The sequence below is a fragment of the Anas platyrhynchos genome, chromosome 27 (genome assembly GCF_047663525.1).
Source record: "Anas platyrhynchos isolate ZD024472 breed Pekin duck chromosome 27, IASCAAS_PekinDuck_T2T, whole genome shotgun sequence".
In the NCBI taxonomy this organism is placed as follows: domain Eukaryota; kingdom Metazoa; phylum Chordata; class Aves; order Anseriformes; family Anatidae; genus Anas; species Anas platyrhynchos.
Window position 1 is genome coordinate 8,400,459 of NC_092613.1, and position 15,523 is coordinate 8,415,981.

Genomic DNA, 15,523 nt, shown 5'->3' on the forward strand with positions numbered 1-15,523 from the left:
CTACTGGAATTTTGTCATACCAATAAATGCATATAATGGAAGTGCTATTTGGGGATTTCCAATAATATCATCATTTCTTTCTTTTTCTTCCGTTTAATCCCTTTTTCTGACTGGAGCCATGTGACTGCAGAGTGTAGTGGGGCATCCACAAAAAGATAACACAGAGTTTTATTGCTCTTCCTCCCGTGGCTGTTCTCCCAGCCACCTCGTTTTCGATTTCCTGCCGGCAGTGACTCCCACAGTGACTGCACCGTTTAACTGTACAAGGAAAGGAAGAATTCTGACTTAACCAGGGTTTGATTCCTCAAATGACCAAACCTTTCCTTTTTCCCCCAAAGGCTGAAACAATTACCCAGACATTTCCATTGTCTTTGGATATAAAAACCAAGAAATGAAAACATCAAAGCATTTTTAATGCGAAAATCGATCATTTTGGACACAGTCATGCTTCCAAGGCCATGTTCTGTTGCCTTTTGCACAAACCCATGGGTCAGGCAGTGCCGGGCTGGGCAGATCTGCCTCTCCCCGGGGCAGGAGCGGTTCCCACATCAGTACCGCTCCCAGCACTGGTCCCAGTTCCCCCCAGTGGTGCGGCCGCTGCAGCACAGGGCCAGGACTGGCTGCTTGCACACAGTGATGTTCAGCCTGGTAAGAAGGGAGAATTCGGAGTTTCTGTACTGGCATTCATGTTTCTATAATGTGTGCTTAATGGGGATGAGCTCCAGGAAGTTATTTATTAGTCTCAAGTCCCTCTTCTGCTCCAGGTTTTACGCGGAGGTTTTTGCCTGTAAATCCTGCTCTCCCCCAGACCTCCCCTAAACCACCCCCCTCACGCTCTCTGTTTGACCGAAGTAAATTTAGTGAAGCTAATGGAGTTACTTCTCTCCAGGTCAGCAGTGATTTCACATCGTTGCGTTCCTTGCTTAATTTGCTGAGAAAATCTTGGATTCAAAAGCCAGTTTTTGGAGATCCCCTCTTCCCATGGCACAGCTGGTGCCTGGTGGCTGCTCCCTGGGGCTGGGGCTCTCAGGAGTGGGGCAGCAGCTCTCAGGAAAGGGTTAAGCACGGCCAGGGCTTTGGGCTCCTTTGCTGGGGGAGACGGTTGCTCGCTTGTTTGTTTGGAAATGCTGGCAGGAAAGCGGGGAGGAGAAAATTACCTAAGTGATAGTGAGGTTGCCATGAACTATATAAAACTGTGAAATCAAATCAGAAGAAAACTCCACCTCGCAGTCTTGAACCAGAAGCACAACCCCTGAAGAGAAACCCACCCCAGCACCGAGTGATCTCAAGGACTTGAACTCAAACCAAGCTATATGAGCTCAGCAGAGCTGCTGCAGAGCTGAAAATCCAAGTGCTGTCAAAGCAACCTCCAGTTGTACTGGGAACTGCGAGCAGGAATGCTGTTCTGGGGAAGTTTTAAAATAATGAAGTGGAGGCAGCTTTTCTGGATTGCATTCTGTGTTGTGAAGTTGTCTGGTGAGTATGGACCGCAGAAAATAATCAGGGTTACAGTCACCGAGGAATAGCACAGCATGGGGATAGTGCATGGGGCAACTGCTTTGTAACTTCTGAAAGAGCAAGTTGGGGGGAATGCATTTTAATGAGTGCTTAGTGGGACTGGAGCAGATTGCAATTTCACATAAAGAACTCTGTAATGACATTTTACAGAGCAACGCTGCATTAGACATCCTGCCCAACACATTTACAGCAATGTGCTGCAAACAGAACGCTGCTGATTTGAAAAGGAGAGCAATCAAGATATGAGAGCTCCCTAAAAGGAGACATATTCAAGATAACACGAGGGGATGCAGGCGCAGCGTGCGAAGCTGTGGAGTGCATCCACAGTTCAAGTCATTCCTCAGTCTGCATTGGTGTAAAATTAGCCTTGCTTTTGTTTTGTGGTGGGAACTAAACATTTTCTGAAAATTAGATGAGTCTCTATAAATATTAAAATCTCCTATTTCAGCTCTTCAAATATTCATCATATGAAAAAAATAAATGAATAAAGGGCTATATTTTATGGAAATATTATCATTTTTGTCCCAAACCCAACAACCATGAAGTAATAAAAAGGGACTGAAATGTGAAGCAGCACTCCATGCGCTGCATAGTGTGCTGGGACAGGAGCCAAGAACCTGCGGGTGTCTCGTCAAATGCAATTTTTCCTTACTCCCGTGAATGTGAGTGACTGGCTCTATTGAAAGAATTTGCTATATTCTGTTCTTCTGTTTCGTGGCGCTCCTTTCATGTTCCTTTTGCTGCCAGGGTGGATTGCTCACCCAGCCATTGTGCCTGACCTGCCAGTCTATGTTAATTTTACAGGAAGGGAAAAACAAAGCCTCTCAGGTGAAATTCAGGAATATCTGGTGGTCTGCAGTGAGCGAGGTGTGAGACAAAAGTGTTTACCTGAAATGAGAAATCTGAGTTGCTTGTAGTACAAAGCAGAAGTGATACAATAGTGATAAAAAGCTTTGTCTTTGCAAAGACAGAGCTACTGGGCGACAGGGGGTCGGTTTAATGCTGCAAAATGTCATTCTTCTTGCTGGCACAGGCAATGTTCTACATTTCTATAGGTTATGGCATTGCTTTATTAACACTTCCAGCTCTCCGGCAAGTCGGGGAGGTTGATTTCTGCCCGGTGTAACTGCAATGCAGAGCAAGGGAAATGAGGAAGCTCATCCCAGGAGCTGTGCGGGCTCCTCACTCCTTTGGGGAGCCCGTGGGAATTCAGTGAAGGTTTCAGTTGTGCAGCTCCCGATGGAAACCCTGATCCTGGGGATTCTGTGCTCAGGGCGGCTCCTGGCAGCACTGCTGAGGGTGGCCCCGTCCCTGGGATGCCCTCCAGCACAGCTCTGGCTGATGCTGCTTCTTTTTACGGAAGAAAAAGCCCTTTGCCAACCCAGGGCTGCTGCGTGTCTTCTACAAACACCTCTTGTAGGTGCAGAGCCAGGAGGATGAAGGCCCCGTGCCCAACATCTGCCAGGTGCAATTTGGCTCCAGAGCAACAAGCAGCCTCGTCGAGCCTCGATGGGAGCAAATTGCCTGTGAAATGCTCAGTGCTGGGCTCTGCCTGGTCCTTCGGGGAGCTGCTGAGCTGCACTGAAGCTGCAGAGCAGGAGAGAAGGTGCCACAGGACCGGAGCCACTGGAAATGGGGCGCTGATAAACCACATGGCTTGGCTTGATGCCTGTACGGGGAAGAAAACTGTGTTCTACTTGTTCCAGTATGAGCACATTTGGCCCATGTCATTTTTATTAATTTCTGCCAGGCTTGATGTTTTTCCTTCTTAAGTCTCTTGTCATTGTGAAGCGTTCTTTCTTTCCTTATTTTCTTTTGCAAGAACTAGAAAAGGGTTGAAAATCAGGGAAGCAAAAGGGATTTTTGAAGCCCCAGGCACGCGAGCACCATGCCCTGTGGAGGGCTGCACACCACGGCCGTGCCAGGCAGGGGTAGCAGTGGGCACCGAGTGAGAACCAGACCCAGGCTGCTTACGGGGCAGCCGTGGGGAGAGCCCCCATCTCCCCACAGCCCCTCCGTGCCTCGGCCCCACACCCATATCCTGTCTGGGGCTGCCGGAGAAGGGAACGGGGGCGGGAAGGGATTTTATCAGATATTTCCAGAGGGAAGAGGGCTCCGCCCGCCTGAGTTCCTGCCACATGGCTGGGAGCAGTGAAGCTGGAAACGTGTGAGTAATGCAGGCTGGAGCCCTGCGAGCAGCGGCTCCGAGAGCTGTGCCCTGCTCCGTGCCCCACTGGATCCCACGGCGCTGGCTCGCTGCTTCGGGGATGCTCAGCTGCAGCCCTGCCCTGAGGATGGCTTTCTCAAAGTCTTTGTTAAATGCTGAGCTTGAGAAGCAACCGTGCCAGGAATAATGTGTCAGAGCACTGAAGTAGGCACCCCACCAGCAGCAGGTTCACCAGGAGAGCTGGTGGCGGCGCGGAGCAGCCGCTCTTAGCACAGAGTCTGGGGAATGTCCCGGGGGCTGCCCCTTCTGCCTTGTGGGATGCAGGTGTAGGGGAGAAAACACTGCCGTTAGTTTGCTGGGGGTGCAAAGTAAGGCACAAAGCATGGAAACTTGTCTTGTGTTTTCTGAGTTTTTGCCATTGCGGATTTTTGCCTTCTACAGTGGTATAGCACATGGGGATGAGTACTGGACCCAGTCATCTGCTTTAACATCTATAATGTTGCCTTTTTTCAGTTGATTTGAGCTGGGATCATTCCTAAACCCCATTATTAGCATATCATTAACAACAGTAATGTACATCAGAAGCATTTACTTTTTTTTTTTTTTTAACTTATTTTACTAAGAGGTAAATTAGATACTATGAAGTACGGTTTTCTTTCACATACGTACAACCTTTTGCTCATGCATGTGCTAGCACTACCAAGTGATGATTTCTCTGAGGTTAATAAATGGCTTGGCTTAACCTCTCAAACCCTTAATACTAACAAATTGACAAAGTTTAGCAAAGCTAGTAAAAATGTATGGTGCAATAAATGACCCACTTTAGTGGAGCACCATGTGGATTATCCAGCTCACATCTGGATCATTATTTATCTCATGAGTCCTAAGGCTTGAAAAAAAAAACTTAGCCCTGTTTTCTATAAAATTGCCTGCATATGCTACAATAAAGGGAAGAAAAAGAAATGCTATGCAACAAGTCTTCTTGCAAATTGCACCGAGCAGTAATCCAGACTTCAATTTATGATATTCAGTGGTGAAAAGGCTTTGATTAGAAATACCTCTGGTTCTGTGCAAACATCTGGAATAGTTCAAAGGTGCTTGGGTGGCTGTGGCTCTTTGGGAGGTCAAGTCCAGTTCCAATGATGTAAAGTTTCCGGCTAATGTCCATGCAAACACAAAGCCGTATGCAAAGAGTGGATTTCACTTCGTGCTACTTACAGTTCTGGGCACGCAGTCATGCCTCCTGGTTTTGATTTGTTAAAATTCATCAGAAAAACGTGGTGATTTAACCGGCTGGAACTGAACTGCCTGTGGAGGGGAGAGAGACCCCTCCCTTAAACAAGAGCCCTGCCAGAGCCCCGAATCCCAGCTCCAGCCCACCTGCACCGGCCCTCGGCAGGGCCCCGCGCCGCGGCCCCACAGCAGCATATGGGCTTCTCTCACACCCCCGGCTCCTTTGGGCCTCCGCCAGCGCATTGCTGATATCTCCACGTAGAAACACAGCAGGCAGGGTGCTGCCGAGGTGCCTGGTGCTGAGGTGTCCAGCACCCAAAGGCGTGTGCAGGGCCTTCGGCCTGGTGCTGGCCGGGCTGGTGCCGCTCGCTGTCGGGAAGGGTGAGGTAACGCTCCTTGGAGCGCAGGCCGCTGGGCAGGGATACAAGTGAAACAACGCGTTTTATATTATTTTCTCTTCAGCGTCCGGATAAGAGTCTTAAGCAGAAACAGCCCTGGAGTAGGGACCGAAGCTGCTTGTGAAAAGTGGGAGTAGATCTCGGGAATGTAAAAGGTTAACAGATGCATTTTCACTGACTCATAAAGTTCACGGCAGAAGGGAAAGCTGGAAGTGTCATCTTTGTAACATACCAGGAAGCAATACATAAACTTTAAGTTAGAGCAACAAGCGATTCTCCAAACATTCTGCTTTACCTCCAAAGATGTTTTTGCTCATGAGTCAGAGCCTGATCCCAAGCCAATGGGAATGTTTCTATTTACTTTGAGACTGTGCCTGCAACTGCAAATCCAACTTATTTTTCCTGAGGCACACAAGCGATCTCTTCCAAGGCCTGAGTCTTCCCTCCAAGGATTATAAACTCCAACTGCTGTACAATCCAGCTTTGTGCTGAGCTCTGCTCACTTGTGCATCCCTTGATAAGGCCGAGGATGCACAGGCCAGGGGCAGAAATGATCCTGCCCTCCTCCAGCACTGCCCCCGGAGCCTCTGCAGGGGCTGTGCTGAGCCTTTGATGCTCGCCCCGCTGACCTGTTTAGTCTCTGGACTTCCCCCATGCGAGCTCAAGGCAGCCTGCCATTTTGGGGCAAGAAGAAAGCGAATCTGTGAAAGCAGCTGACCCCTCCCTGCGCTGCAGGCACCCAGGGGCTGGGTGGGGGCTGGCTGCAGCCCCTATAATGCTCCCTCTCCCCTAGGCACCGCTGCTGACGGCCTGACGGACACCCCGGCTCCAGCATCCACATCCACAGAGACAGACCTGAGCGGAACCGGCAGCTTGGCAGCCACCGGCGCCCTGAGCAGCACCGTGCCAGCGTTGGAGAGCCTTGGTAATTGTGCCCCTGCGTTCCCCATAGCAGCTGTGGTGTTGATTGGGTTTATTTAGTGCACAGGTGCAGCAAGCCCTAAGCAACCGTGCGGTCAGGGCGTGGGTTGTGCTCTCAAAAAGAGGCTGCTAGGAATGTGCAATGCTTTATTGCCATACAAAAATCACACCTGGGCAGTCTGGCGTTGTCTGTCTTCAGGCCTGGTGGTGGCTTAGAACCATTCCCTTCACAAAGCAGCCAGGAGGTGATGGGACGAAGTGCTGGTTAATCGTTTATCCCAGCATACCTACAGCACGCTCAGCAAATGGCACCTGTAAGAGGCCTGCCAGCCTTGCTGATGAGAGGCCAATGCTGTGGCGGGCGTGAAGCAGAGACCCTCGAACAGCTGAACGTTGTCTGTCACTGTGATGTCTGAAATTGGAGCAGCTCTTTGAGGACTCTGGGTCAAGAGGGTTGGGGGGGAAAGCAGGGAGGTCAGGCAATGGCATCTTCGCTGTGTGGCAGCGTGTGCCCAGGAAATTAGGCAATTGTAAACAGATTACAAAGTGCATGTAACAATTAGGTAACTGAAGCAAGTCTAATGTGTGTTTCTTATACAGCCAATAACATGTTCTGGTGCTGCTGGCTATGACAAATCAATATTGTACTTCAGTCATCGCAATGCCACGCACTGATTGTACAGGACTTAAGCTTTCCCCTGCATCTTTTTTCACTGCATTTCTTCCAAGCTGCAGACACGGCCAGACCCGCAGCAGCCACCCCCAGCTCCCCAGGGCTCAGCACTGTTCAGACGAGCCCGCAGCAGAGCTCACAGACCAGCGAAGCCCCCACGCAGGCGCGAGGTGCCACCCTGGAGGATGCAAGCACAGGGGTGCCCATGACACGGACCCCAGAGGTTAATGCCAGCAAAACAGAAGCCACCCAAGAAGGCACACTGGCCCCGCTGAGCTCTACGGCCACCTCTGAGCTGATGCCTGTCTTGGAGGCCAGCACAGAGCCACACGTGGCAAGCGGTGTCCCCAAGGTGAGAGGAGGTGGCTGGAGCTGCCGCTCGCTTGCACCTCTTGCACTGGTCCTGACTGGTGCTCCCGCACAGCAGGGAGGGTGGGTGGCTTTGCCTCAGGGCTGTAAGTGATTAAGAAGCCTTGCTCCCAGCCCTGTCTGGATGTGTGGTGTAGGCTGTGGGGTTAGGTGGGGCTGAACCTCGGTGAAAGCTGGTGATGGAGCTTGTGCAGCCCGGCCTGGACCAGCGGGCACCGCAGAGCCCTGCAGCCGGCAGCGCCCTGCATGCAGGAGGTAACCGGGGACTTCAGCATGAGCCGGGGCTTGCAGCTGTTGAGCGGGGGTGAGACAGGCACAGGCTTTCTGGAGGGTCTGTCTCTAAAAGCATGCAGCTGTGCATTTTGGACATCATGCAAAACCCCAGCAGTTCACTAAGCCTAGCGCTGCTTTTTGCCTTCCAGCCCATCACATGCCACAATGTCAAAGACGTGAGCGACACTGGAGCCATCTGCTTGCGCCTCAACGAGTCCAACACCTGCGTGAGTGCAGCCCCGTGTTTCCAAGGGGGTGGTGAGCAGGAGGAGACGGGGGGCAAGCAGGCACCAAGGGCAGGGTCCTGCAGTGCTCTTGGGCTGGCAGCAATGGGGCCACTGTACCTGGGAGTCAGTCTGGGGTGGAGTGCTTGCCCCATTATTTGGGCTGTGCCCAGCTGACTGAGATGGGGATGACTGCAGCAGTCTCAGGAGGATCCCAAGGGGACAATCACAGCAGTCCCAGGGGAATCCAGCCTCCAGGTTGCATAAAGCCTCCTTTTTCATCATTAAGCTCTGGGGACGGTTTAGCTTCTGAAGTCTCTTCAACCATGTTCAACGGGAAATCGCCTTTGTTGTTGTTCTTCCTCTTCCCCGTTGGGAACGCAGTTGTTTTTTGTCTTGCCAGCTGCCCTAGGAAGGTGACCAGGCCATCTGAAGGAGCACGGCTAGCAGCACAGCGTCCTGATCCGTGCTCCTTCCCAAGGGAATCCCAGGCGCTCTGAACTGCCCTTGGCTTTTTGCACAAACCCGAACCATTTCTAAAAGCGAGGCAGGGTCGGCTGAGGTGCTGCGGAGGGTGGGAGAAGAGAAACCTTTAGTGCAGGAGGTGGAACCCGCAGCAGGGGCCAGATGGCGTTGGACCTTGTGGGAGCGCAGACTTGGCGATGCTCTGGGTGTGGAACAGCAGTGATTAATTTTACTTCTGCTGGCCAGCCGTGCTGCGACCGCTTAGGATGAGTGAATTCCTACTTGCCCTCTCTCCGTAAATGGCCTATTAAATAAAAGCCGTTTCGGCTTGCTCGTGTTTATGGTGGCTGCGGTTTAGCGAGGATTGGTATGGAAACCCCAGCGGGAGGGAGCGGCCCGATCTCAGCTGCCATCTAGTGGCAACGGCACCTCCTGGCTCAGCCCTGTGGGTGGCAGAGACCGAGATGGGTGCGCACATACCATGCAGAATGTCCCGTGGTGTCACCACGAGCTCTTAGCCCTCCTTCTGTGCTCAGGGAGCCCCACAGCCCCACTAAATCCATGCGTGCGGGGCTGCCCTCACCCGCAGCCCACCTCCCGGTGCCCCCCAGCTCGTGCCCCGGCCATGGAAGTGGCCGCTGGACCTGGGAAACTGATAAGAGCGTCTGAGAAGGGGGCAGATAAGAGGAACCGGCCGTGTGTCTCTTTCCTGCTGGCCTTTCCCAAAGCAAATGAGCAATGAGCTGGCACCCAGCGGTGCTAATTGCAAAGGGAAATTCTGACACGCGGATGAGTTCTTTCCACAGCGGAGAAAGGAAAACACGCGCCCGAGCCTCTTGTTCCATCTTGGCCTTCCTAGCTCCAAGCCAAGCTTCACAGAGACAGCTGAAACTGATTTGCTTGTTATTCTCCCCCAGATAGGTCTCTGCAGTTCTGCATGCTACGCGTGCGTGCTGGCGGGGGATCCCGAGGCCAACCCGGGGGGCACGGAGCTGCGGGGCAGCAGGGGCTGTGAAGCCCCCCGTCACTGGATGGGTTGAGGCCGGGGCAGGGCAGGGGGTTTGGCTGCTGCGTTAGCAGCTGGGGGCTGTGCCTCCGAAAATAGATGTGAGGAGAAGGCCTGTCCTGTCTGAGGCAGGGACTAACCCTGCAGCTCCGCTCCCTTCTTCCTCTTCCACCCCAGAGTCGGTTCAGCTCTAAAAAGTGAGAAATTTGTATTTTTTTTTTTTTGCCTAGCCTTTGATCAGCAACCTAGCAAAAACACTGAAGACATTTCCTAAACAGGAAGGCTAAATGCTTCTTTGTTATTTCCCTCCTTTCCCAGCCCCTGCCTGGGATTCTGAAACAATAGGGCTCTTCAGGCTGCTTGCTCTGTCCAAAAACTGGAGGGACTTGCCTTGCAACACAGATCCTAAATTTAGCTTTGCTTAAATGCCGCTTGGAGGATTGCTATTAATGTCTTAATTTCATTTATTCTCATTAAGTTAGGAATCAGGATATAAACATCTCTATTTTTTTGGCTGTCGGTATTGGGGCACGAAGCAGCATTGAGGTGGGATTTGAAGGTCTGCCACCCCGGTGCTGTTTGACACCTGTGACTGCCTCTGCTCAGCTGTGCACAGCACAGATAAGCCTCCAAAACACAGAGGGTGAATGTGCCTTACTACGTGGAGGCACATCACAAGTGTGGGTGGGATGGAGGTGTAGTCGCACGGCGGGTTTAATGGCTGTGTGCTTGAAAATTTTGCAGAAACAATTTTTAGAGATGAAGGGGTCGGACTTGTGGAGTGCAATATGTGAGGAGAACACCCACCACGTTCCCTCCCCCTGCCACATTAAACTCGCTAAGTCTGAGGTGGACCACGACTGTCTGCTCCTCATCCTCGTCAATGAGACAGGTGAGTGCTGGTAATTCCTTCGGCTGGCGGTGCTGCTGCTGGGTGACAGCCTCAGCGTGGGCCGTGGGAAGGGGCTGGTGGTCTCTGCAGGACACAAATCCTCACTCGCAGCCTGTGAGGAGATGTCTCTCTGCAGCCACGGATCTTTCTTCCTGGGTTTTGCTAAAGCCACAGAGCCGTGGCATTGCCTCCAGCACGGTGAAGGGGCTCAGAGCTCCGCTGTGCTCAGCACCAGCCAGGCTGTCCAAGGCTGACGTTACCTGCGGTGTTACCATCAGGATAACGTGCTTCTCTTGTGTTAAAAATTGCAGATCCTGCTACAGATGTGCTCCAGGAGTCTCACTGGGAAAAGGTAAATTCTAGGGGTGTATCTGTCTGGAGGGGCTGGGTGGTCTGAGAGGCTGGGGAAAGGAGACCTTGAGGCTGCAAGTTGAGCACAGGGCAGGTTGTTGGTGCCCACCACGAGCAGGGAGCACTCGTCCCTGTGCTGGACAGGGCTGAGCCTGCTGATCAGGACATGCCATCCTAAATTTCTGCACACAGCAGTGCTCTCAGACCACTGGTACAAGCACTGAAGGCAGAAATGCTAGAAATAGTTGCCATCAAATTCTGTAGTACTTTTTTTAAACAGGACTGGTTCCCAACAATAACTCTTAGGATGTAATTGGCACTCTGCATCTTCAAAGTACCACGCTGACGTTAATTAATTCCTTCTCTCAACACTGCAGCGAGGCTGCCATCGGCTTGTAAAGCTGAACTCCAGGTGCCTATAGAAATGGCAGCCAACAGAACTGCACCAGCAGTGCACAGAGAGAGTTCCCCTGTGCAGATGCATGCCCTAAATCTCCGGGCCCGAGTGCTCCTGTCCGAGGCAGAAAGCCTGGGTGTGCTGCAGCAGGTGCTGGGATGGGGCTGAGCCCACGCAGCCCCTCCAGCTGAGGATGCACGAGCTCACAGCACAAGTGCAAAGCTCTTCTCTCGGGCAGCGAAGCCCGGCGCTGTTTATGTGCAGTTTACAAGGGAGGTGAAGAGCAGCATTGTTTGAGGGCCTGGTGCCTGTGGACCAGATGCACACGCTTCCTGTTTGGGAGACTCTTGGCTCTCTTTGGTGTTTTTCCAGTTCGGAATAAAATCCCTTCAGCGAGGGAGTGTGAGGAGCCACCAGGACTTTTCTCGGAAGACCCTGACTGCTTTGGTCACTTCTGGCCTCTTGCTGGCGTTCCTGGGCATGGCCGGATACTTCCTGATGAAGCGGCGGAGCTGGAGCCCCGCGGGACAGAGGCTGGTTAGTGCTTACAGGTGGCAAAATGCCCGATAGCGAGGAGCCGGCGGGGTGCCCCTGGGTGGCCCTGCACCCTGCGGTTCCTTTCCTTCAGCCCCTGCGTGTCCCCAGCATGGCAGGACGGCCACCAAGCCAGCCCCAGCTGGTTGCCACCTGGGGATGGTGGCTCGAGGCTGGGTCAGCCTGGGCACGGGGACGGGAGTGAGATGCAGGGCGAAGGGAACCCGCTCTGCCCTTCAGGAAAGAGCTCCCTGCTTGGGAAAACCGCCCCTTCCCTCCCGTGCCTCTAGGTCTAACACTTGCTTTTGCTCAGCAGTCAGAACTCATCCAGCAAGACCCCTCCAGAGACACCGAAACCTTATGAATTTGTCATTAAAAGTGACACACTTTAACTTTCCATTCTCTGCTTTTGAGTTGTGTGTCTGTCTTGTACCGATGCTGTAATAAAGGCTATTTCTCCCCTCACATCACAAGAAATGGTAATAAAATATATCAAGAAAGAAAGAAAAAATAATTTCTCCTGTGTTTCCCCCTCCAGACAGGCTGTGCGCTCAGGGCCCCACTTTGCCAGTAATTTTGGGGACTCTGTAGCAAGGATGGGCCGGGCTTTACCCCCATTGCTGCTCATGCTGTTAGTGTTTCATTGCCAGGAGGGACTTGATCCAACGTGCAGCCGTGGAACCGAGCACGTGTGCAAGATGTGAGCAGCACAGCCTGGGCTGTGGTCCCCTGGATGCCGGAGCCAAGGCGTGCACGTGGCCGGGAGCTGCCTGTGTCGACGCGTGGCAGTGTCAGTCCGGTTCCCAGCACACAGATCTCACTGCCATGGGTATGGGTGTCAGCCGAGGGCCCTGCTGCTGCTCCCCCTCACTGCAGAGGAGATGAAGAGTTAATGAAGGGCTGGGAGATGCACGTGGGATGTGTGGGGCTGGCACCCAGCTCCCTGTTCTCCTCTGCTGCCGGCCGTGATCTTCACCCACAGCCCAGGGCCACCAGTGCCTGCTGCAGAGCACAGCTTTGCATTTACAGGCCTGCACACATCTCCAGCCTTCAGCTGCTGGAGAGCAGTCCTGAACTGCTAGCGTGCTGCTGCAAATTGCAATCTGAAGGACAGAAGGACAGGGAAAGGAAAGTAGGAAGTTCCCTCAGCTTTAATTCCATGGCGAGTCTTGGCCAAGGTGGAAGCAGAGCAGGTCTGTAGCAGGGAGCTCTGCAGTCCTGAGGCAGGTCCAAAGCCTGGTTACCCCAAAATAACCTGACGGCTTCTCTTTTCAGGTCCAGGAGAAAAAGACAAAGCAGTTTGTGGCTGGCATTCTGGCTTGGGGCACGGCGTGGCTCAGGCCCTCTGCTCCCATCCCCGTGCCCATGGGAAGCCACGGGCAGCAGAGCTGGGTGCTGCCGGCCCTCGTCCTCCTCTAACGCTGCCTTTCTTATCGATGCCCCCGTTTAGGACGAAGACCAGTACGACATGGAGGACGGCAGCCAGGGAAGCCCCGCGCTGACGGTGGCCGGCCCCGAGCCGCAGGAGAAGCCCAGCCTGAACGGGGCGCAGGAGAACGGCGCCTCCCGCAACGGCCGCTCCGCCGCGCAGCGCGGCCTCGCCGACACCCCGATGTGACCCCGCGGACAGGGGCTCCGGGGGGTGCCGGGGGGCAAAGGGGGGGCAGGAGTTTTCTGTGGACAGCGAGGGACTGCAGACTTTTTTTTTTATATATATATAAATTTTCTGTGAAGAACTTCCAAATCCGCCTAAAGCACGTTAAACTCCAGCGCTACCCAAGTGCTGCTGCTCTGCTGCCTCCCACTTCTCCTGATGACCACACAGGAAACTTTTTTACTGCCGTTCTCTGCTTTTGTTGTTAAAAGCACATAATGAGAAACGCAAGTGCACTTAGCCCCCGAGCAGCTTCTCAGCAGAGGCAGGCTGAGGCCTTGATCCAGGCTCCCAACAGCCACGGTTTTTGGTGGCAGTGATAGGCTGATTAAAGTAGTTAAATCGGGATTTCAGTGACACAAACCTCTCAGGTTTCAGGGAATTATGGTTAACAGAGTTGTTTTTATCTCATCTTTAAGTGCAGGACTTCTTCCTCTTTCAAGAACATCAGGCATTTAATCCCCTCCTTGTGCTTTGTGCCTTCTTTAGCATTTCCTTCTGTAAAATCTGCTGAAGCTCTGTGTAAAACTTTCCATGGGGAATTGGAGGCTGAAGTGTGACCAGACCTTGAACTTGTTTTTGTTAGTCCTACCACTGTGCAGGTAGTTGTTTTACAGTGACGCCTTCCCCGGTCTCCTCATCTCCTGGCTTGGAGACAGCGTTTGACAAGACCCAGCAAGTGTCCCGTCCCTGGGGTGCAGGGGAGGTGCAAGCAGCTGAAATGGCTCTGGACAGCTCTGCCCGTGCCCAGGGCATCGCCCTCACCCGGGCACAACCCTTGCGTATAGGACATTGGGAATAAAAGACACCAAAGGGCTCTGTCTGACAAGCGCTGGGCAGAAACCCTGATTCTGCTGCGGATGTTTCTCCTTCTGCATTTGGCAGTGGGTATGTGGGGGGAAAAAAAAAAGAGAGAAGTATTTTCACTTCGGTAACAAAAGGTCAATGCTGAAATGCCAACAGCGGGAGCGAGTCCTCCCTGGTTCCGCTTCCCTGCGAGTTGCTCCTCTCAAACCTAATTGTTCATAATCTCAGTGGGGAAAAGGAGGAAAAAAAAAAAGAAAAAAAAAAAGTGAGTGTTTTAAATGAACTTCTCGGCCGTGTCCTTGGAACAACAGCGTGTTTATCCCCCTGGGACGCGTGGCTCTGGCTGCGCCGTGTGCCAGCACGGCGAGCGGACAACGCCTCTCGGAGACCTTGTTTTCCAGCAGCAGCGCGATGACTAAAAGCTGTGGCTTGTTCTGTGCCCCTTCTCCCCGTCTTTCAACAAACACGTTTGCAGGACAAGTGACGTACATCGAATTATTAAACCTCGTTTGTTTGATTTTCTGATGTTTACGATGTGCTGCTAATTCCTGGATAAATAAATGAGGCTGCAGTCTCACGGCATGATCTCCTGGCTGGGGGCTGACCTGGCAGCAGGGCTGTGCATGTGTGTGTGAGTGAAGGTGAAGGTGGAGGCTTCCTCTGGGCACTCAGGGAGTTGTGATTTCACTGGGTTTTCCACCTCCATCCCTCTTCTATGCGGGCAGAGGGGCTGAGCACCTGGGGCAGACCCATGGGCAGTGACCAGGCTGTAGGGTGCTGGTGCAGGGGGGCTGCTGGCTAATTATTTCCTGAGTTAACGCGTGGTGGGTGATTTGTCTAATGATCCCAGCTCAGACCTGGGAGCACTGCAGCTTTGACTCGGTTGAGCTGAGCAGCTCGGTTTGTTTGCTGGTGCCCTGCAAGGGCTGGAGAGAAACAGAGCAGGGCAAACAGAGGCGCTCAGCCCCTGGCCCTGGCTCTGCCAGCAGGGGAGGAAGAAAGACTTGCTCCTCACTGTGCACTGAGAGGGAAGAAGTCCCACAGAAGCAGTGGTATTTTTATTTATTTTTTTTTCTCTCAGTATATAGTTAGGAGGCTTTGTTACTTGGAATTGCTCTTTGTAGCCCCGAGAGCTGCTGTCTGATGCTCGGTGTCTGGCTGCAGGAGGAGCTGGCTGGGTCCCTGCACACCCTGCCCCAGCAAAAGGCATGCACGGTGGTCACTTAAATCCCTTCTTCCTGCAGCTCCCGTGCCTTCTCACATTTTTTTCTCACATTTTCTACACCAAATGCTTTTAATTGCTATGCAGGCGGTGCCATCAAAAGTTACTGGTAGGGCTCTCCAGGGTCATTCAACATCCCAGCGATGGGCTGTGGGGAAATGAAATGCCTTTCCTGGGAGCCCCGACCCCCGCAGAGCACAGGGGACGCTCTCCTGGAGGCTTCATTGTTGCAGCAGCACAGAACGGGGGTAGGTGTGCGCTTTTTGTGTGTGAGATGTGTTGCTGTGTTGCTTTTTTTTTTTTCTTTTCCCTTTTGGCAGCTGTTTATCTAATCAGCACTATTTGCTGCATCACAAGTGAGAGATCTAATCAAAAGTCAGGTGCATTTTTCACAGCTCAGGGTATGTCCGACAGCCAAA

At 52.7% G+C, this 15,523-nt stretch overlaps 1 protein-coding gene across 4 annotated transcripts; it reads left to right on the top strand.

Moving 5' to 3' along the window:
• The first annotated feature begins 1,117 nt into the window (after positions 1-1,117).
• On the top strand, positions 1,118-14,467 carry CD34 (CD34 molecule). Of its 4 annotated transcripts, none has more exons than XM_027444783.3 (8): positions 1,118-1,476; positions 6,110-6,241; positions 6,973-7,262; positions 7,702-7,779; positions 9,992-10,139; positions 10,451-10,491; positions 11,260-11,424; positions 12,872-14,467. In XM_027444783.3, exons 1-8 carry the CDS (start codon positions 1,398-1,400, stop codon positions 13,037-13,039), a joined length of 1,101 nt encoding a protein of 366 aa, XP_027300584.2. In that variant the 5' UTR covers positions 1,118-1,397; the 3' UTR covers positions 13,040-14,467. The 4 variants fall into 4 exon arrangements, with proteins under 4 accessions (XP_027300584.2, XP_012947695.3, XP_005011829.3 ...); XM_013092241.5 differs by lacking the exon at positions 12,872-14,467 and adding an exon at positions 11,735-11,820 and having other exon boundaries at positions 1,127-1,476; positions 6,967-7,262; XM_005011772.6 differs by lacking the exon at positions 12,872-14,467 and adding an exon at positions 11,738-11,820 and having other exon boundaries at positions 1,127-1,476; positions 6,967-7,262.
• Positions 14,468-15,523: the final 1,056 nt, after the last annotated feature.